Source organism: Doryrhamphus excisus, linkage group LG23, assembly GCF_037039965.1.
Source record: "Doryrhamphus excisus strain RoL-2023G ecotype Guam linkage group LG23, RoL_Dexc_Guam_v1.1, whole genome shotgun sequence".
NCBI classification, from domain to species: domain Eukaryota; kingdom Metazoa; phylum Chordata; class Actinopteri; order Syngnathiformes; family Syngnathidae; genus Doryrhamphus; species Doryrhamphus excisus.
Genome location: NC_136379.1, coordinates 3,325,334 through 3,348,780, shown reverse-complemented (window position 1 = coordinate 3,348,780; position 23,447 = coordinate 3,325,334). Strand labels below are relative to the sequence as shown.

Sequence of the window (23,447 nt, the reverse complement as noted above, 5' to 3'; positions counted from 1 at the left end):
GCTGTATTACTACTGTATTACTGTACTACTGATATACACACACGCTGTATTACTACTGTATTACTGTACTACTGATATACACACACGCTGTATTACTACTGTATTACTGTACTACTGATATACACACACGCTGTATTACTACTGCATTACTGTACTACTGGTATACACACACGCTGTATTACTACTGCATTATTGTACTACTGATATACACACACGCTGTATTACTACTGTATTAGTGTACTACTGATATACACACGATGTATTACTACTGTATTACTGTACTACAGTATACACACACGCTGTATTACTACTGTATTACTGTACAATTGATACATACATGCTGTATTACTACTGTATTACTGTACTACTGATATACACACACGCTGTATCGCTGTTACTGTAATACTGATATACACACACACTGTATTACTACTGTACTACTGATATACACACACGCTGTATTACTACTGTATTACTGTACTACTGATATACACACACGCTGTATTACTACCGTATTACTGTACTACTGATATACACACACGCTGTATTACTACTGCATTACTGTACTACTGGTATACACACACGCTGTATTACTACTGTATTACTGTACTACTGATATACACACACGCTGTATTACTACTGCATTACTGTACTACTGGTATACACACACGCTGTATTACTACTGCATTATTGTACTACTGATATACACACACGCTGTATTGCTACTGTATTAGTGTACTACTGATATACACACGATGTATTACTACTGTATTACTGTACTACAGTATACACACACGCTGTATTACTACTGTATTACTGTACAATTGATACACACATGCTGTATTACTACTGTATTACTGTACTACTGATATACACACACGCTGTATCGCTGTTACTGTAATACTGATATACACACACACTGTATTACTACTGTACTACTGATATACACACACGCTGTATTACTACTGTATTACTGTACTACTGATATACACACACGCTGTATTACTACTGTATTACTGTACTACTGATATACACACACGCTGTATTACTACTGCATTACTGTACTACTGGTATACACACACGCTGTATTACTACTGTATTACTGTACTACTGATATACACACACGCTGTATTACTACTGCATTACTGTACTACTGGTATACACACACGCTGTATTACTACTGCATTATTGTACTACTGATATACACACACGCTGTATTGCTACTGTATTAGTGAACTACTGATATACACACGATGTATTACTACTGTATTACTGTACTACAGTATACACACACGCTGTATTACTACTGTATTACTGTACAATTGATACACACATGCTGTATTACTACTGTATTACTGTACTACTGATATACACACACGCTGTATCGCTGTTACTGTAATACTGATATACACACACACTGTATTACTACTGTACTACTGATATACACACACGCTGTATTACACTGTATTACTGTACTACTGATATACACACACGCTGTATTACTGTACTACTGATATACACACACGCTGTATTACTACTGCATTACTGTACTACTGATATACAACAGCTCTACCTTTGGGCTTCACTGACCTGCTGTTTCTGTGTCAGTGGTATCTCTGCTGGTCGCACCCCCTTGTTGACCCCCTCCAGACACAGGAGACGACAAGGTTGACGGTTCAGATCCGTTGGCCTCTGAATCTTCTTTGGGCTGTTCAACACACAGAATATAATAACCGTGCAAGATGGAAGTGAATGAAATATGAAAGTGGTTGTTTGCATAGCTATTGGGAGTGCAGCAAAAGAGTACTTTAAATACTTAATAATCCATATTAAAGCAAACCTTGAAACGATTTGAGCATATTTAAGGATTTCAGTGGTTGCTGGGGTCATAAAAGAAAAGAAAAATCCAAATTGAGGTTCTGGTTTGAAGGACCTCTTTAGGTATAACGACCGACAAGAAGTGGGTGGAGCCCAAAGCTGTTTTGGCGAAGCTGGACTATGTGCCAAACTGTCGTGAAGTCAAAGCCTTTCCAACATTACCTAGAGTCACAAATGCAAGCTGTAAGTAAGAATTTATCAGTGTTGTAACTGTGCTCCCCGCCTCTCGGCTGAAGACAGCTGGGATAGGCTCCAGCACCCCCCGCGACCCTTGTGAGGAAAAAGCAGTAGAAAATGAATGAATGAATGTGACTGTGCTTATGTGTAAGTAAGCACTTGTCTGTGTAGCATTATAGAGCCAGGAGCACACGATCACAGTATGTAGAATAAATTAAAACATTCAAGCTGGAATAGGTGCAGATTCTGGAAGATCTAGAAAACTTTCTATGCTGGTTATCTTGTCATCTATAGGAGTCCACAAGTCAACACAAAGGGCCGGAAAATTAGCATGATAGGTCCCCTTTAAGAAGCGCTGTAGAATAACAAACAAAAAGATAGTCTTACATTGATACAAACTGCAACCTTCATGACTGGGTGTGTGTTCATGACTGGGTGTGTGTTCATGACTGGGTGTGTGTTCATGACTGTGTGTGTGTTCATGACTGGGTGTGTGTTCATGAGTGGGTGTGTGTTCATGAGTGGGTGTGTGCTCATGACTGGGTGTGTGTTCATGAGTGGGTGTGTGTTCATGACTGGGTGTGTGTTCATGACTGGGTGTGTGTTCATGACTGGGTGTGTGTTCATGACCGGGTGTGTGTTCATGAGTGGGTGTGTGTTCATGACTGGGTGTGTGTTCATGACTGGGTGTGTGTTCATGACTGGGTGTGTGTTCATGACTGGGTGTGTGTTCATGAGTGGGTGTGTGCTCATGACTGGGTGTGTGTTCATGACTGGGTGTGTGTTCATGATTGGGTGTGTGTTCATGACTGGGTGTGTGTTCATGACTGTGTGTGTGTTCATGACTGAGTGTGTGTTCATGACTGGGTGTGAGTTCATGAGTGGGTGTGTGTTCATGAGTGGGTGTGTGTTCATAAGTGGGTGTGTGTTCATGACTGGGTGTGTACAGAGAGCTAAGACTTTCACACACTAAAAAGATCCTTCACAGATCCTATTTCTTGACGAAATGGAACTGCAATCTCAGTCAAGGGAGAAAAGGATTATGAATTATGAATTTGAATATAAGTTTTTAACTAGCTGAGTTCTTCTTCTGAGGTCAGCATCCTGGACCAGCATGCACGGTGCTGCATAAAACAAGCTGTTTCTATTATTGTAACTGTGATTGACAGATCCCTGTCTCCGGTTCTGCCCCAAATCCTTCTGAAAAGTTATTGCAACCTTTAAAGATGACAACACACTACATAAATTCCTTGAAATCCAACGAGTAGAACATTGTTCACAAAATAGAATTGTGTCACGTGATGTCATTGGTATGACAGTCATACCCGTTTATTCCTTATTATCGGTTGTCATGGTTTTACTGTGTTAGACTTTTTTTGTTTGCTTTCGTCTCCTCCATGTTTACTTTCCTGCCAAGACCTACCTGCCGCTGATTTGTGTTTGTTTCAAACTAATTTCTTCATTCAGATTAATATATATATATTTTTTTAAATCATTCTCATCTTCTCATCTGCATTCTGGAGTCATCACAGGCGAGACATTGTTGAAACCAAATGATTTTATATCACTCCCCCAATATTTCAAAGTCTCAGGTTTGAAAAGCAGGAAAAGCAGCGTCTTACCTTCATCCATGAATCCGTTCTTAACCTTAGTACTTGCTCAAATTTTTTATATACCGGTACACTGGTTATGGTATACGGATTCTTCCAATGATAAGAAAATGACTTGTACCAGTACAAACTATAAACATAAACAGGTTGATGTACGCGGTGGCCAACTTTATTGATACATACAGTGCATCCGGAAAGTATTCACAGCGCTTCACTTTTTCTACATTTTGTCATGTTACAGCCTCATTCCAAACTGAATTAAATTAATCTCTTACCTCAAAATTCTACACAAAATACTCCATTATGACAATGTGAAAACGTTTTTTTTTACTTTTTTTGAATTTATTAAAAATAGAAAACAAAAAAATCACATTTACATAAGTATTCACAACCTTTGCCATGAAGCTCAAAATTGAGCTCAGGTGCATCTTTTTTCCACTGATCATCCTTGAGATCTTCTACAGCTTAATTGGAGTCCACCTGCAGTAAATTCAGTTGATTGGACATGATTTGGAAATATAATAACTGTCTATATAAGGTCCCACAGTTGACTGTGCATGTCAGAGCACAAACACCAAGCATGAAGTCAAAAGAACTGTCTGTAGACCTGCGAGACAGGATTGTCTTGAGGCACAAATCTGGGGAAGGATACAGAAAAATTTCTGCTGCTTTGAAGGTCCCAATGAGCACAGTGGCCTCCATTATTTGTAAATGGAAGACGTTTGGAACCACCAGGACTCTTCCTAGAGCTGGCCGGCCTTCTAAACTGAGCGATCGGGGAAGAACGGCCTTCCAGAAGGACAACCATCTCTGCAGCAATCCACCAATCAGGCCTGTATGGTAGAGTGGCCAGACGAAAGCCATCAGACCAGAGAATTTTGTTTCTCATGGTCTGAGAGTCATTCAGGTGCTTTTGGCAAATTCCAGATGGGCTGCCATGTTCCTTTTACTAAGGAGTGGCTTTCGTCTGGCCACTCTACCATACAGGCCTGATTGGTGGATTGCTGCAGAGATGGTTGTCCTTTTAAAAGGACAATTTAAAATTGCCCGATGATGACGTGCAAGTTCTGAGTGAAAAAAAAAGAAGCATGTTTATTCTTGTACCCAACTTGTCATACAGACGTCACGCTCTTCGGTGACACAGACCCTGACACCTTCTGAGCTGGGCAGAGATACTGGGACCCTGCAGCTCTTTCTAATCAGTTCCCTTCTTATCCTCCTCAACTGCCATCAGCCAGTGCTGAATTATTCTCCACGGTGGAGCCTTCACACCATGCACTTCATAGCCCTTCCTCTTCGCCAACTAAAGCTTGCCTCGCTGCTCCAAACCATCCGGCCGACCTGCACTCCTGCAGCCTGTCCAGCTTCTATCCTTCGTCAAATTCAGTTCCTGTTTTTTTGCCCATGGTGCCATTTTTGTTTTCACCGTCGCCCCTGGACACAATTTTATGTTTTTATTAAATGATTTTGAACTGTCCCTGTGTCTGCATCTTGGGATCAATCCACACCACTCACCAGAGCCTGACATAATAATCTAGCCAGACGGGACAGGCCCATCGCTCATGGCTGCACCAGAGGCCCACCTCTCACTTGCTTCAGGTCCACCAGCCCTCCAGGCCTGCAGTGTGTGTCTGACCAGCCACAGCTCGCGTGTGCAAGACGAATTGGCCGCCCGCGACGAGATCAACATGCTGCAGGAGCTCATCTCTCTCTCCATCCAACTGGATAACCACATGCGGGAGCGCGACCGTTAGCAGGGCTTGGACTATCTATAAAATTGAAATATAAATTGAAATAACAGAATAGTCCATTTCATAGATGAAGTGACATTGGGAGAGTAAACCAGCCGCGGGTCTTGGGACGATCGTCAGTCAAAGCGCAGCCCTCGGTGGCGGCACCTTTAGGAGGTTTCTATTAAACTACTATGTGTCGCCGTCTTCTTTTCCTCCGTCTCTGGCAAATGTGTCCGTTCCATCTTCATATTCTGCGGCTTCATTTATAGAACATTGTGTAGAAAGCATACTAAGTATGTGTACGCCCAAAAGATGAAAGTACCGCAATAATGGCGAAAATAACAAGAACCAGAACTTTAAAGTCTCATCTCAAATGGACGGGCAGCTTAGATCTAACCTACGTAAGTACCAGTAGCACCAATATGCGTTTTAAGGCATACCATTAACATTGTGTGATCAACCGTATTGATACAGTACTGAAATCTAGCAATAATAATATTGATGAGGCGCCACAAACTAAAGATAACACATCTTTTGTCACTTTTGCAAGGGCTGATTCAGTTTCACACGTTTCCTCACATCCTTTTTTTCACAATCTCCATTGTTTTGGACTGTTGGCCCCAAGTACTTAAAATTGTCTACCTTTTGTATCTCTTCTCCCTGTAACTCCACTCTTCCGATTGGGTCCTTCTCATTCACACACCAAGGGTGTGCAAGGCAGCCCGTATTTGTATTTGTTGAGGTGGTAAAGTATTTGTATTTGGATAAAATTAACCCCCGTGAAAAAAATAATTAAATTAATTAATTACAAAAACATAAAAAAAATCATTAACTAAGAATAAAATTGACCAACGTTTTTTTCATCAATCCACCAATAATCCTATAAGAAAAATAAGAATAATAAGAGCCACAACCTCATCGATGGCTGAACCAAAAACTGATAAGATATAATTTTGAACATGAACCCCACCACTCTTAACCCCACACTAACTTAACTGTACCAAATACCACCCAGAAGTGCAGACAATTGTACACAAGTTCACCTTCGACCTTCTCTGTACTTCTCTATTAACAGTCTTAAAGCAAATACTGCATCTGTAGTACTCTTTTTTGGCACCAAACCATACTGCTGCTCACAAATGGGGATGCTCTGAATCATTTCATCAAGGTCCAGCCAGAATTTGTCTTTTTCCTCCAACTCACATCCTACTTGTGGAGCAATACCCACTGATAACATTGAACACCACACCTTCAATTTCTATGTTCGCCTCATCAACCGATTTAAGACACACTTTTACATCCAGGACATTCTTAACCAACTCCTCCTTCAGAATAACTCCTTCACCATTTCTCTTCCCATTTACATGGGAATGCTAGAACAAATTGAAAGCTGCTTCTTGACATGCTACCTTTGCACCTGGTCTCCTGGACATACAGTATGTCTACCTTCCAACATTCAAAGTTCTAGGATATTGGTTCTAGGTTCTTCTCTCTCTCTCTCTTCTTACGGACACATCTTCATCGCCTCCTCCTTTGACCAACAGTAACCCAATTTCCACCGGCACCCTGTAGGTGAACAGCACCGATGGCGGTCGTTGTTAACCCGGGCCTCGATTGATCGGGTATGGAAGGGTTGGTCATGTTGTCTCCATTATTATTTATGATCGTCATACTGATTACTTATGACTGTGGAAAAAAAATGACATATAAAATGACATTATTGTGGTAATGACCGATATGGTTTTTTGGGGGCCGATGCCGATACCGATTTTTTCCATCACCCTTAGCCGATGGCCGATTTTGCTTGTGCCGATATTTGTAGCCGATTCTGCTTTTGATCCCTCAATTTACATGAAAAAATGACCATGATGACAAATATTACAGGTCTCATGTTTACACAAAAATTTATTGAAATGTAAACACTGAACACAGTAGGATTCAGTTTTCTTAAACACACATTTAAACGGCATTATCAACGTTAAAAGGAATAAATATTCAACCATGTGCAAAACATTTCTGTCGTAGTTTTATCTAGCATCGATGTGATGACTGCTCCTCCGCAGCGTGACGCGCACCCCCCGGCCTCCACACACACAAACACATCACACTGACACAATTTAGTACGATTTATAAAACATTTCTCTCATCACTAAAGTTTGTGTTGTGCACGATAAAGACCTCTGATAAGCAGACACGGCTGCTCCAATTCCTTCTGTGCGTGTGCGTGCTCGGAGAGAGCACACACACATAAAACGACACGCATTTAAAGTTGCATAGTTGTTCATTCTTGTTCTGCTCAACTAGTGAGAGTGCTTTTATTCGTCTGTTGCGTTGGTATGTGATGTTTTTGGGCTTTCTTGTTGTCACACCATGACTTAAACTGTTATGCCTAGCGATCACCCAGTGAAATGTAATGGGCTTAGTTAAGTGCTAAAAGCAAGCTAACTCTATTACTTGTGAAAACGCGTCCTTGATGTGATTCAACAGTGGGGGCGGGGTACCGCGACTTCGGGTGTTGCAGGGTCCTCTGCCGCCGGGCAACACAAAGCTGCCCCGGTGGATGCCTGGCTGTAAATCATGCGGTGGAAAAATACATCGGCGAACCTACGCGCATATCGACCGATATATCGGCCGATCCTTAGTAATGGCATTACCACACTAATGTCACTAATCACTTTCCTTTTTATAAAAATTACCCATAGAATACAGGGAGTGATCAAATGTACTGAAATAAATGTGAAAGGATGGGAGGTAGTATTATTTAATCCTTTGCTTCTTCGTACTTCTTTTGGACGTGTGGAATTGTGAATCGAATTATGTGAGTTGTAACTTGTATGTACTTGTACGTTCAAATCAATTTAACTATTACCATTTATTTCTTTCATAACCCCAGTATTTTTTTTACTTGCAAAAAAACAGTGGCTTCACCTACTTGAGCTGCTTTATGTGATTAACAGTTACTAATAAGTGATAACTGATAACTATTAACTAATATCTAACATGCTAACCTGGGCCACCATCGACTGTACATCCTACCTGGAGAAGAAGCTCTCTGAGCCTGTGCAGCTGAGATTCCAGCTGCTTATTGTGGTCCTCCAGGATCTGCATGCGTGTCTCCAGGCGCGTCTTGTGCTGTCGGAGAACCCGTGCCTCTGCCAGGAGCTCCTCCTCCTGCTGGCCGTGAACAAGTGAACCTGGACCTCCCTCACCAGCCTCAGTCAGCATGGGGAGTGATGCCGCCTCCTCGTGTTTCCACTTCAGACGCCTGTACTCGCTTTGTAGCACCCTGAAGGATGACGAAACTATCAGCTTTCAACAATATCAGCAAGATTTTCCATTGATCATCAATCTTTACTTCTGTGTGACACTAACTGTCCTGATTTCTTTTTTTTATTTTTACATGTTTCACACCACACCGCTGTATCACTATTAAATGTATTATTATTATTAGTAGTATTATTATGCCGCGTGGAGCACTGAAGACATTCAAGCAAAAAAACAAATCAAGATGCTTTAAGTCTGTCAAAGTAGCAACTAAGTAGAATAATTACTGGCACAGTCCCTGTGGTTGCTCCTGTACAAACTGACACATCATGAGAGATCTGCTGGAAGAAAGAAATGAAAAATGGTAGCAAAGGTGCTACCCGGTAAACAAAAGAAATACTGAAGACTGTGTAGAAACTAAACTAAATACGTACGTATGGGAGCAAACACAAAGGAATCACTTTGTTTAGAGTGGGGACCGGCCAACCTCGACTGAGGATGTAGTCGGGCGGTGGAAGGAATACTTCGAGACCCTTCTCACCGCCACTAACATTCCTTCCATAAAGGAAGCAGAGTTCCATCACCGTGGCTGAGGTATCTGGGGTGGTCAAAATACTCCTCAGTGGCAAAGCTGAGGTGGACGAGTTTCGCCCGTAATCACGACTGTTGGTTGAACCTCTGCTTAAAGAGGTTCAATGCTTTTTTTCATCCCGGTCGCGGAACACTGCACCAACTCTACACACTCGCGAGGGTACTGGAGGGTGCATGGGAGTTTGCCCAACTGTCTTTGCCCAACGGTCTACATGTGCTTTGTGGACTTGGAAAGGGCATTCCAATGTGTCCCTCGGGGCAGCTTTTGGAGGGGGGGGAGTGCTCTGGGACTACAGGAAATGTAGTCTTACTTAATCAGTAAGTGGAAATGTTCAAATTGTACAGCAGGTTTTATATAGAGAAAAAAAGCTGCAGGCGTCATTTAGATTTTTGATGTTGGATATGTTGCAATAATTTTTTTTACACTTTCATTATAATTTGGAGTGCATGAAAAGGTAGGAAGGAAAACACAGGTGTCTTGGAAATTGTTGAAAATGAAAGATGACATTTTGCAGCATCACTCTATGATGTTGTTATGGCCCCCATGGGGTACATCCTGGACTATGGCAAACAACCATTCACACTCACATTCATACCTATGGACAATTTAGGGTTGACAATTAACCTAGCATGTTTTTGGAATGTGGGAGGAACCTGAAGTACCCAGAGAAAACCCAAGCACGGAGAACATGCAACCTCCACACCAAGCCGAGAATCGAACCCAGGTCTTCTCGAACCCTGACTGTGTGTCCAACATGCTTGGACACCGTGCAATCTGTAGGGCCATAAAATAGGTATGAACAGGTTTGATATGCTCAAATTATGAAAATATTCCATCTATAAATAACAATCTGGTCAGGAACCAAAGAAACGATGAACACAATGTGTCAACCACACAGCGGCGACTATAGATACTATTTATCCATATTCCATAAGACACACTCAATCGGAATTGAAGGATTACCCATTTGGTTCATTTCATTGAACACTCACTAATGGTGTGACCCTTTATACACACACATAACATCACATACGTCATGTTCAATAGGCGTTAGGAGTGTGAAAGTGCTTGTTCTCAGCAGGATGTCTGCAAATAAGAACAAACACTCAAACGCAGCATCACAGAATGCAAACACACCACACACGCAAACAAACACATAGTTGTGTTTGTTACTGTGCTTCGGGAGGAAAATCCTGCCTTCTGCAAAACTCTCTGACCCAAAACCTAATTTTGCAACATTTTCAAATGTGATTCATCCATTGTGCTAAGTGCTTTACAAATATGATACTTCTTATACAAATGTAATAAAATGATGAAGTGAAAGGTAGTCATGAGATGTGTTCTCCTCACTCACTGACCTGTTTTCGTTCTCCAGGCGGGCCAAGGTGCGCTGAAGCTGCTCCTTGTCCTGGTGCTCCAGGTGGGCCAGAAGCATGTGTTGCCCGCAGGGCGAGTCGTTGTCCAAGGCTGGGCTGGGGTGACGCAGGAGGTACTGATCCTCATCTCTGAGTTTCCCCACACAGAAAACACCGCACTGAGATACCAGCAGCACCAAGCCCATTCATGACACGATTCACGGTGTCATGACACGATTCATGGTGTCATGGTACGATTCACGGTGTCATGGTACGATTCACGGTGTCATGACACGATTCACGGTGTCATGGTACGATTCACGGTGTCATGTTACGATTCACGGTGTCATGATACGATTCACGGTGTCATGGTACGATTCACAGTGTCATGATATGATTCATGACACGATTCACGGTGTCATGACACGATTCACGGTGTCATGGTACGATTCACGGTGTCATGGTACGATTCACGGTGTCATGATACGATTCACGGTGTCATGGTACGATTCACAGTGTCATGATATGATTCATGACACGATTCACGGTGTCATGACACGATTCACTGTGTCATGGTACGATTCACGGTGTCATGGTACGATTCACAGTGTCATGGTACGATTCACGGTGTCATGGTACGATTCACGGTGTCATGGTACGATTCACAGTGTCATGATATGATTCATGACACGATTCACGGTGTCATGACACGATTCACGGTGTCATGACACGATTCACGGTGTCATGACACGATTCACTGTGTCATGGTACGATTCACGGTGTCATGGTACGATTCACGGTGTCATGGTACGATTCACAGTGTCATGATATGATTCATGACACGATTCACGGTGTCATGACACGATTCACGGTGTCATGACACGATTCACGGTGTCATGACACGATTCACTGTGTCATGGTACGATTCACGGTGTCATGGTACGATTCACAGTGTCATGGTACGATTCACGGTGTCATGGTACGATTCACGGTGTCATGGTACGATTCACGGTGTCATGGTACAATTCACGGTGTCATGATACGATTCACGGTGTCATGGTACGATTCATGACACCAAACAGGTGAAAGAAGCACAGCCAGAAAAAAGCCAACCAGCAAAACACATCATATCTTGGATCACATGAATGTGCAACAAGTGAGCTGCATCGATACGTCTCTGATAGTGTCAATCAAAAGTAGGCATTAGCATAAATGCAACAAAACTAATGTTGTAATAGCAGTAAGCAGTTAGCTTAATGCCACTGATGAGTACTGTTGATAATGATACATTTGTAAATAAAAGTGTTTACACGCACGAAGAGCAACATTTTAAAGTGCACAGAGGTAGATAACCCTGATGGACAGAGCTACTGCCATCTTGTCAGGTTAATAAAAAAATCAAATAACAGGAGGTTGCCTTCAGCCATAGCTGTAGATATTACTTGACTACATCAGTGGACGATTTGAGATATCAGTTCTGACATTGTTCTTGTGTTGGGAATGTTATGGCACATACTTTACTGACTCTTGGAAAGATATACCGAACATGAGATGAATACTTTAGCAGAGAAGATGCTTCAATATCAGATCACCATCGGTTCACCATACAACATAGTAACAAGATGAAATACAGACAATCATCATGCAAGCCAGCAGAGGTAATAAGAGTGTTTGTAGCAGAGAATGGCGGCCTACTCACAGGCTTTCATCAGGAGAGAAGCTGTCTGTGAAGAATGAACAATTCTGGTTCTCCATCTCCGCCAGCCTACACATTTACCCATGGAGGTATGACAAACAGCCACACAAAAGCAGGAGAAAGAATGTCTCAGATCAAATACAAGAAGGATAAAAATCACGGTATACTGCATCACAGCATGGTACGCAGGGTGCTCGGCAGCAGGCAAGAGAGCGCTGCAGAGAGTGATCAACACGGGACAGAAGATCCCTGGCTACTCTCTGCCCAGCCTGCAGGACGTTGCCAGCTCTCGCTACCTCAAGCAGAGCAGCCGGCTGTTATGATTTAATGTTAAGTACAATAAGCTTCAAACGTGCAATATTGGACTTCTGTGCAATAAGATTCATTCATTCAAGTCAAACTCAGGTACAATATGTGCACATTTTGGTCACTGCAATTTTACATCTTGTTACTGTTACTTATTTTTTATGATGTCCATATATTTACACTTATTCTGAACAGCACCTGCCACCTTTAGATTTATATTGTTATTCCTTGTTTTATTTTTATCCTTTTCCTTATTCTTATTTTTGCTTTCGACAAACTGCACCGTGGAGTTGCACTCAAATTTTGTTGTATGCAATACAACGACAATAAAGGTGATTCTGATTCTGCTTCTCAAACACAAGAAAATAATAGCTGATGGTTTTTAAAGTACTGTGGATAACAAAAAAGCTGTCCATAAACCTGACGAGACTGCAGAGTGACACAAACTGAAAAAAAGCCTATCTGCCCGAGAGTGGAGCTATAAAAATGTCAACAAGAGAAGATCAAATTCTTATAAACTAGTGTACGTCGTCTACCAGCAGGCAGTCGGTCTATAACACCGTCAGGTGGTGTGTCAGGCTGTTTCAGCAACTTCAATGTATCGGTAAGCAGACGTTGTAATCATGCCAATTCATGAGAATCCAATCCATGTAAATTATAAACCTAAAAACATTGCAACTTTGTGAAAAAGCTGCCATTAAATCAAAGCATTTAAGGCCGCAAAATCACAAAAAAAGGCTAAAGCTCACAACGAACAATTTTTAAAAACTTTTAACCCCATCTACTGTATCAAATTTTACTTTAAATCTGGAGTCCTCATATTCAAAAGCTTTGGGCACATTTGCCAATTCATTGAGAGGTTTACAGGGGACCTATTGTGCTTTTTCCACTTTTCTGACTTGTAGTTAGAATTTTGTATTGTCATGGTACACTTTCAGAAATAAAGTTTGCACATTTGGAAGTGAGCCCTGTAAGAAGTTTGGGATGGCTCAAAATGCTTGGTTTCAAAAGCCGTTGTAAAACCGCCCCTTTATGATGATAAATTAAACGTGTTGGTTTGTATTAGACCCCAAATACTAAATATTAATTCATTAAATATTACATTTCAATCCAAAAAGACAATGGTTTGGTGTTCCAGGTTTACTGCACTTGTTGGAAGCAATACTGCCATTCATCAAAGATTCATCAAGATGCATTTTTGATTGTACTAAGTAAGTAAAGTAGTAAAGTACGGAATACATATTTGACCTTTGACCATCGAAATAAACTATATGCTTGTTTTATGTAAAACAACAACTCCCTGAAAGTTCAAAAGTGCCAATGTGCCTTTGTTTTCACCTGCTTGATTCCAAAGTGCACCTTCAAACACATTCAAGTAAATATGTGGATAAACTGTGTCCCAGCGTGGCAACGAGCCGACATCCCAAACAATCACACCTTCACTTTATCACACAAGTTTGTGCTTCCTGTTTTAATTAGCGCCAAGAGAACATCATTAACATCCAATTGACTGAAGCTTAATCGTCACACAGCACAGTTTTGACGCAACTTAATAGCACCAAAATGGGTTTTATTTTCACGTTGGCCACCGATACACGGTGCTCACTCATTTACTGGTGTCTATTCAACACGTTGTAGCAGGAAGACATGGCACAGTAAGGTATACCATTGGGGTGGAACTGGATGAAATAACCATGCTATGGTACACACTCGTTTTAAGTCGGGTTGTCCCGATCAGATCATGTGATCAAAAATTGGCCTTGATCAGATTGGTTTCAGATCGGAATCAGACATTATCTCCATGTCAGAAGTCCGATATACAAGTATATACTTAGCCTGAATGCTAACATTTGCATCGTAACAAGAGTTACAATGAACAAAAGGTGTACACCTTTTGTAACTCTATAACTGTAACTCTGTTCGTCTGTAACTCTGTAACTCTGTGAACTCTATAACTCTGAACTCCATAACTCTGTGAACACTATAACTCTGTGAACTCTATAACTCTGTAGCTCTATAACTCTGTGAACTCTATAACTCTGTGAACTCTATAACTCTATAACTCTGTGAACTCTATAACTCTGTAACTCTATAACTCTATAACTCTGTGAACTCTATAACTATGTGAACTCTATAACTCTGTAACTCTATAACTCTATAACTCTGTGACCTCTATAACTCTAACTCTATAACTCTATAACTCTGTGACCTCTATAACTCTAACTCTATAACTCTGTGAACTCTATAACTGTGTGAACTCTATAACTCTAACTCTATAACTCTATAACTCTGTGACCTCTATAACTCTAACTCTATAACTCTATAACTCTGTGAACTCTATAACTCTAACTCTATAACTCTATAACTCTGTGAACTCTATAACTCTGTGAACTCTATAACTCTAACTCTATAACTCTATAACTCTGTGAACTATATAACTCTGTGAACTCTATAACTCTAACTCTATAACTCTGTGAACTCTATAACTCTAACTCTATAACTCTATAACTCTGTGAACTCTATAACTCTAACTCTATAACTCTGTGAACTCTATAACTCTAACTCTATAACTCTATAACTCTGTGAACTATATAACTCTGTGAACTCTATAACTCTGTAATGCTCAGTGTAGGCCAGGTTATTTGAAGAAAATATTGCTATCTTTGCTTTTGAGTTATAGGTGATTCGCAGAAGAGGCTCGGCAGAATAAGAATAATAAGTCGTATGGGCTGCTGCACTTTACTGGCACGCCCATAATAATTGAGGACTGAGGAATAGTATTATGGCCTGTTGCGCTTCGCTGGCAGGCCAAGAAATATGTAGCCTGAAGATATATTATTTATGTCCACATCACATAAATGAATTTGATTGGATAAGCTTAAATGTCTTTTGTTGAAAAGAAGTAATTAATCGTTGTATCAATTGGCATCGTGTTGATGTAGTTGATGTAGTTAGATGACCTTAGCATTTTGCTTTTAACTAATATAACACAAGAAATAAACAAATAATAATAAATACATTTAATTAATTAATTGAGTCAATGTTTAAATACTTTGAGTGGCCACTCTGGAGTGTACCAATATTTTAGTAAAACTCTATACAGCTGGAATACCGCATAACTGATGCAAACTAAGTGGTGATGAAAAGCTTGATCATCAGTTTTTCTGCTATAAATAATGCATTCATGCCTTCATTGATATGCAGAAAACAAGGGACACGAAGAAGAAAGAGAACTGAGCAAATACAAGACAGATGAGATTTATAAATAAAAAAGTATAAAAAAAGGTTGTAGTTTTATGGTGGGTTGTCAGAGCTTAGGGGACAAATCACCACAATTAACCGCCTTTTATAACGGTTGAATCTATGAGTGACAACTTAAAAGAATGGTTTTAGGCAAAATCACCAGTCAATATGAGAAAATATGAGCAAAGAGATTTACAATAAAGAGAGCCACAAGGAGATAAAGATGGAGAAGCAGATATGTGGGCAAGAATACAAAAGGCAAACATAAAAATAGGGCTGTAAAGAGGACAATGGTGCCTCCTCTCCAATTGTGTGTCCCTTGGTTTGAGGGGGTGTTAAAGCAGTAGTGTGTAATGTCCTCGGGGCAAGAAATACACAATGGCACACTTTGCAGCACACATACAGGCTGCATAAACGAATGTGTGAGTTTTAGCTCTGCAGGCCCAGCCTTCGGGATGGCGACTGTCCTGTTGGTGATCTGTCAAAGAGATGCTGATCCACAGCGACGCCTCTCAGGTGACCATTGGGCTCAGCGGGCGACAAGCCACTGGGCACAACGAACCCTGCTGACCTCCAACCAAACACACATACATCTAAAAACACTCACACAAGCTTCTGTGCTTGTTTTTGTGCAGAAAAGTAGGCTGAAGCTGTGACTGTGCACCAGTGTTGTGCTACTGGATCAATACTTCAATAAGAGCTTTGCAGGGATGAAGTGTTAGAGAGCAGGAAAAGGCGGAGCAAACAGAAACAGTGTGAGACGTACCTGCTAGCGTAATGCTCGATCCTGCTGTGTGTGTCTGCATGGGGCAGCTTAGGAGATGAGCAAGGCCTGGGAACAACAAGGATATTGTTAATACGAGGGATGTTCTGATCGATAGGCCACCCATCTTATCAGCCGATATCTGTGAAAAGCACGTGACCAATAAATGCATTTGAACACCGACTCCAAAAGTCTCTGGCTCGTACTATTGCAGCCTGCAGCCTGTAGAGATGGGCCACTGCCTACTTTCCTTCACATTGCGCAGACATTGCGTGCCATGTGGAACTTTGTCATATGTACTCAGTTTATACATCATTGAAATTAAGAGATTTGAATTTATTATTTGATGTATTCATTTTCAGTTTATATGCTGTTCATACACTTCACATTGCAGTAATGAAGTGTTACAAAAACACGAGTAATTGAAATATAGAATATTGATTCAGTTACAGGATACAATATTTCATTTTTTGCTATTTAATTTGATTTGGTTAGCGCGCAGACCTCACAGCTAGGAGACCAGGGTTCAATTCCACCCTTGGCCATCTCTGTGTGGAGTTCTCCCCGTGCATGCGTGGGTTTTCTCCGGGTACTCCGGTTTCCTCCCACATTCCAAAAACATGCTAGGTTAATTGGCCACTCCAAATTGTCCATAGGTATGAATGTGAGTGTGAATGGTTGTTTGTCTATATGTGCCCTGTGATTGGCTGGCCACCAGTCCAGGGTGTACCCCACCTCTCGCCTATCACAGACAGCTGTCCTCGTGAGGATAAGCGATATAGAAAATGGATAGATGGACTGACGCAGTAGTATTAAACAGAACATTGTGTAAATCTGTCCATAATCCATTTTATTAGGTGTAAAAGTTACAGGTCATGTAAACACACAATGTAGTGACAATAGCATTGGATCTATTGGAACTAAAAAAGTAATGTAACTTTTTTTTCGACTTTAAATGAACAACGTCAGTTTATTGAAAAAAGATCCAGTTACTGCAGTTGAAACAAGGTCAAAGAGACATTACATCACGCTCACAAGCTGCCGGCGTGCAGGCCCATAAACACGCTAAACTGGGCACACTGACAGCCTGCAGCTTGGCTTCCTGATGACTTCATGGCTTTTAGTCTCATTGCCCTTGTTTTTCCCCCTTTGGCTCTTCGTGGCTCACGTGAACATTGTGTGTGAGCCATACTGAGATCACAGGATAACATTTTGTTGGAGCTGTGTGCTCTCCCTCAGCTTGGCCGACAACCCAATAGTAATAGCCTGAGACTGAATGAATGAAGATGACAGGGAAAAAAAGATGGAAATATATGTGAGACTCACGTCTCGGAGGTGTCGGCCTCCAGCACAGACTGAACGGGCAGGTATCCTCTCTGAGGGTGCTTGGTGAAGTACTGCTTTGATCTGAACTTGTTCTTCAGAGTCTTGGCGAAGTCCCTCATCTTCTCTCCTGAAGTTGTCTGGAATGAGGATGAAAGAAGAGTTGAGGAGTTGAAGGAAGGAGGTTGGTGAAAAATGCAATGAATTGTATGTGATATTACTTCAAGAAAATGACCACGTCTGATCATCTTTTCAGAGATTTCATCCACTGGCTAAAATGTTAAAGATAAACCCTAACTGCCAGCACAACTGCCAACTGCTTTAGAGTTTACTTTCTCAAGATGTGTCTGTATCACTTGCCTGCAATGTGGGCCAAAAAAATAACAGCAAAAAAAGAAATTGATCAAATCAAAGTTACATGAGTTAGTCTTACTGGTGTGTAGTACTCCATGATGGGGTAGTGCAGCTTATTCCCTTTGGTTGTGCGTCCAGTTAGAAAACATGTCTGGCAGATGTCCACATTGAACTGCTTCAAACTGCGATACCTACCGAGCGCCACAAAACACAATGTGAGTCTGCGCGATGAAAGGATTGATGCCAAAATGTGTTTGTCATCCATTCCTGGATTATTCCATTATTGAATTCATGATGAATCAGATGCATCATCCATCATTTGGATAGTGTGATGTTTACACCTGCCTGAAACCCTTGATGGGACATTGTTTGCAGATGTAACATTTGGCCTGGTGCTTGGTGGACTCTGCCGCAGTCACCCTGTGCAGCACGGGCAGCCAAACCATAGACTGGGGCTCCAGGCTCATCCACTCCAAGAAGTGCGACACCTCGATGGCTGGCTTTCCTGAGGCCTGCACACACAAAACTGTAAACCAACCTAAAAATAGCAACATGTTGCAATGGGAACAGAATATGTGGTCAAATGAACAAGAATATAGAAAATATAGCAAGTAAGACATACTGATTTTTGTCCAAAATACTTGACAGAGTCCCTCCCTCTGAGACACCTTGTTGAGAATTCTGAGATGAGATGAGAGGGAAGACGTCCTCATAAAGGAATTACTTGCTAAGTGATGAGTGATTTAATACATCTGAGGTGCATTAAACGATTGATTTCCCTCTGGGCTTCCCCTGCTGCTCAAGTAGAACTGCTTCATAAACACATGGACGTGTGTGTGCGTGTGTATTTCTGTGTACTGATCTCACAGTTAAAGAGCTTTAAAGCTTTTCTCTCGGGAAATGGGGGGCTCCTCTACCAGTTGAATTACGTTCCATAAAGATTGAGCCCTACGCACTCTACTAACAAGTGTGAAATACGTAAAGGGACAAACACAAGTGGATAAAACTAAAGTTGTGTGAAAAAGTTATCCTCCCACTCTGTGTGGAAGTGGTACACTGTTGTTATTCTCCTCTCAGTTTCAGACCCTTTAGGTTAAATAAATTGGATGTTAAATAGTTTGCTTGGTAGCTTAAGTAAGTAAGTCTGAATGATTACTGTATAGATTAAAGGTGTTTCATCTTGAAGATTTCATTTATATTGGCATTCCAATTAATCCCCACCCTGTCCCAGCGGTGAAATGTATTTTGTATTTTAGATACTACTTGGAAGGGGCTAGTGGTAGTGGTTCTTCTAGAGTTGGGACATTGTGGAAAGATTTCTGTCAGATAAGGGCCACTTCATTCTCAACAAGAAGAATCAAAACTATCAAACTGTTGTTAGGGCTTCTCCAGCTTTTTCTAAAATGGTGCATTCATGTGCACAACTCCTTGGACCCAAGTTGCCGCTGCATTCAGGGACACTTGTAAATCACAGCAAACACACCCACACATGCACATACAGCCCAAAGTACGTGATATTTACAAAATCAACCACTTGTTACTCATACAACAATAAGACGATGTTACAAAATGTTCGACTTGTAACAGACACCGATGCTAAACATACAGTACTGCTTTACCATTATTTGTTAAAGGAGACTGATCATGTATTTTTTCCACTTTTCTGACCTATAAATGTAGTTACAATGTTGTATTCCCGTGTTAAACCATGCCAAAGTTTCAGATAATGAGGTTGACACATTTGGAAGTGAGCCCTGAAAGAAGTTTGGTATGGCACGAAACGCTCCATTTCAAAAGGCGTGGTAAAACCGCCACTTTGTGATGTCAGAGAGGAGTGGACTTCCTTATATGGGCGTGGCTGTACGCCAGATAGGCTCTCTGCATGCCCCCAAGCTCTGCTTCCCCCGCCCTCCCTTTACGTTTCGAGCAATAGCTCGTACGGGAAAGCCACATTTGTTTACAATTCCTAAAGACTCCACCATCAGGCACAAATGGTTGGAGTTCCTGATTCCCTACCAGCAAAAGAAAAGCATTTGAGTCTGTCAACGGCATTCAGAATCCAACACATAAGGCTATAAGTTAAAAGTCGACATTTTAAAAAGATACATCGCCGTTTATTATCAACTCTTATGCTGTTCAGAGCTAGCAGCACAAACCAGAAGTCCACAGCAGATTCGGGGTGTCTGGAGGCGGGCGATGGGTGGAATACATTAAAACAGATTTAGTTGGAACCACGAAATGCTAAAAAATATATACAGCTGAAAAGGGAATTCAAAGGAAAGGATGCCAACATCAGGGTGGAATAAAAGATTTGTAGGATGATAATTTATGTGTTTATCAGCACTCACTTTATCCTAATGTCACCATAAAAAGCACAAAATTTCCACACAGAATTACGATAAAATGAATGAGCCATTGAATTATGTTAATTTTTTTCAAGTAAATTAACATTCAGTCATTCATTTTCTACTGCTTACCCTCACAGTGGTCGCCAGTGGTATGACTTGGTATTCATATACTGTCTCAGTTATCGTACAGCGCCCAAACAAAGCATCCTCGCACTGGTGATTCCGTCTCTATGAATAGCCCAGAGAGTGTCTTTTGGAGATGGGACACTATAGACAGATAGACAGCCATAGAATCCTTTCCCATCGTTATTAAGTGTGTGAGGTTTATTTCTTAATAGAATTTACACTGAACGATGAACTACTTTGTTTCTCTTCATGTTCTTTCTCCCACTGTGCACCCTGTGCTGATAAAGCATTCAAATGATTGGCTATCTCTGAGTGTTGTTCATGTGTTTTACTACAACTGCCGAAGAAAGTGCCGGAACTTGGATAAGATTGAAAAGACTGTGGAATCAATAGCAAAGGATTGTAAGGTCAAGGTCCTTATTTAACACAGCTTATAGGTTCTGTTTTACAGAACAGAATGTAAGTCTGGCTTGTGTGTGTAATGATGTACCTGGTGCTGAAGTACAGCTCGAAAAGTCTTTCAAGTTAAGTTTTGAAAGGACTGGATTGGATTAATTGATGAATTAATTGGTACATTTCAGTTTTGGAATGGATGAACGACAAAAACTCAAGTTCCACTGTATTCCATACATAATCTCACCATACGGAAGCAGCTGCGTACGCTGGGCTCGACGTTGCTGCCACCAAAAGCGGCAACTTCACCCAACTGGCGGGGGATTTGGATGGCCTCATGGAGCAGCAGGCTGAGGTGACGCTGGTCCGTCAAACCTCCCGTGCCAGACACTTGACGGAAGAAGTCTGCCACCACCAGAACATACATAGAGGAAGACGACATCATCCTGCAACATTCTCACATATGTCATTCTGACATAAGCATCAACCCTACCCAAACAATACGCTTCAAAAACTGAGAGACCACTTAGTAAGAGCAAATGAGCCAAACATGAGTTCAAATGTGCCATCTGTTTTTAAGGTGGTCCGGATGTTAAACATTGAATGTATAATATTTCTTAGTGACATCTGGAGTTTGGCGAGCGACAAGATCAGTCACAGTGATGACCAACAATGAAGGCCACGGAGTGGCTGACGCACCTCAGGGGATGTTTTAAACCGAGGAGTGGTCGCCCTCGCTTGGCTGATGGGGATGGTGCTTCCAAATGTGAATAATCTCTGTAAATGTTTCTCTGTGTCTCCCAGGTCATGAATTTGGGCGTACCAAATTCGGCCTGTCTCTCCTTATTTAATTTTTAATTTATAATATGTAATATTTAGAATTTAAACAGTGATATACACAATACTGGACCTGGACATTTCCCCACAAACAATTCCATAATTGCCATTTGAATTACTAAGAGACCAGGATATTATACACCCTCACAACACTGTAAATATTCATGTGAGTCGGCAGGCATGAGGACGCCGGGTTGGCCGCCAGTCTCCTGAATTCAAAAGAAAGCCGTGAGTTTCAAGCAGAATTTTGACATGCATATATTTAGCCAGTAGGGGGCGCCATCTGAGCTGATGTATACACACAGTAATGAAATGGACAATGACTGAATCCACCGTAAAATATTGTGTAACAATCTGCAAATGTGGAAGGGAGTTATCACAATTATAACTTTCACCAGGAGGGGGCAACACTGGTGCCAAGGTGGTCATCTGGTCATGTCCTTTTCAATGCCCGAGCCCACTTTGAAACATTTCAGGATGATTGGACCAGGTAGAACAGGGGTGGACAAACTACGGCCCGGGGGCCACATCCGTAAAGAATACGGTGCACCCGTTACTTAACATACAACCCGGCAACATGGCTTGAGCCAACCTTTTGATGGTTTAAGTAGCTGTTTTATCAATGCTGTTATTTGATGTGGTCTGCTGTTTACAAAGTGCTCCTGAAAAAAGGGAAACAAGCATATAGCAGATTGCATGACACTTTTACAGATCATTCCAGGTGGACTGTTAGAATTATATGTGTAAAATATATAGTCGGGGGCTGCACGACGGTCGAGTGGTTAGTGCGCAGACCTCACAGCTAGGAGACCGGAGTTCAATCCCACACTCGGGCATCTGTGTGGAGTTTGCATGTTCTCCCTATACATGCGTGGGTTTTCTCCGGGTACTCCCCCCCCCCGACGATCGTGAAGATAAGCAGTAGAAAATGAATGAATGAATGAATATATAGTCGGGACTGCCGTCAATTTTGTTGAAGCAATGTGGCCCGCGAGTCAAAATGTTTGCCAATCCCTGATGTAGAAGGTAGTTACAACAATTATACATTTCCACCAGTTGGTAGCACCAGTGGACAAAATGTCAGACCCCAACCCTTAATCATAATATCTGTTTTGAAGGAACTTTGAACTGAAATGATGACTTAATGGTGAGGAGCCTAAAATGCTTCTGTCTTGTATCTATTGATGATCAGTTGGGTTCACTTGGTCAAAGTTACCAGGACCCACGTGTACACAACACGTGGTTGTTGCCCCGAAGTGCCACTGCAGACCAAAACGACTTCCTGTTTGTATGAGAATATGGGTTCTTGAGACATTTCTGTGCATCCTGTCATGTCCACCAAATTCTGTAATGGTCGATGAAACTGGCTCAAGGAGAGGCTACTTATTGAATTTGGGGTGGGGATGGGAACGCAGGTAGACAGTCTAGTACAGCGACCACATTACTGCA

The 23,447-nt window shown here is 41.5% G+C and overlaps 1 protein-coding gene across 3 annotated transcripts in view; it reads right to left on the bottom strand.

Moving 5' to 3' along the window:
- The window catches only part of drp2 (dystrophin related protein 2), a 203,391-nt gene that overhangs the window by 6,819 nt on the left and 173,125 nt on the right, over positions 1 to 23,447 (bottom strand). For all 3 annotated transcript variants that reach the window (XM_058076030.2, XM_078788607.1, XM_078788608.1), the window contains 9 exons: positions 21,409 to 21,566; positions 18,640 to 18,806; positions 18,374 to 18,485; positions 17,944 to 18,080; positions 16,621 to 16,686; positions 12,309 to 12,374; positions 10,613 to 10,759; positions 8,435 to 8,684; positions 1,591 to 1,708 (listed from right to left, as the gene is read on the bottom strand). In XM_058076030.2, the coding sequence (XP_057932013.2) occupies positions 1,591 to 1,708; positions 8,435 to 8,684; positions 10,613 to 10,759; positions 12,309 to 12,374; positions 16,621 to 16,686; positions 17,944 to 18,080; positions 18,374 to 18,485; positions 18,640 to 18,806; positions 21,409 to 21,566 (1,221 nt within the window). The remainder of the gene's footprint in view (positions 1 to 1,590; positions 1,709 to 8,434; positions 8,685 to 10,612; positions 10,760 to 12,308; positions 12,375 to 16,620; positions 16,687 to 17,943; positions 18,081 to 18,373; positions 18,486 to 18,639; positions 18,807 to 21,408; positions 21,567 to 23,447) is intronic.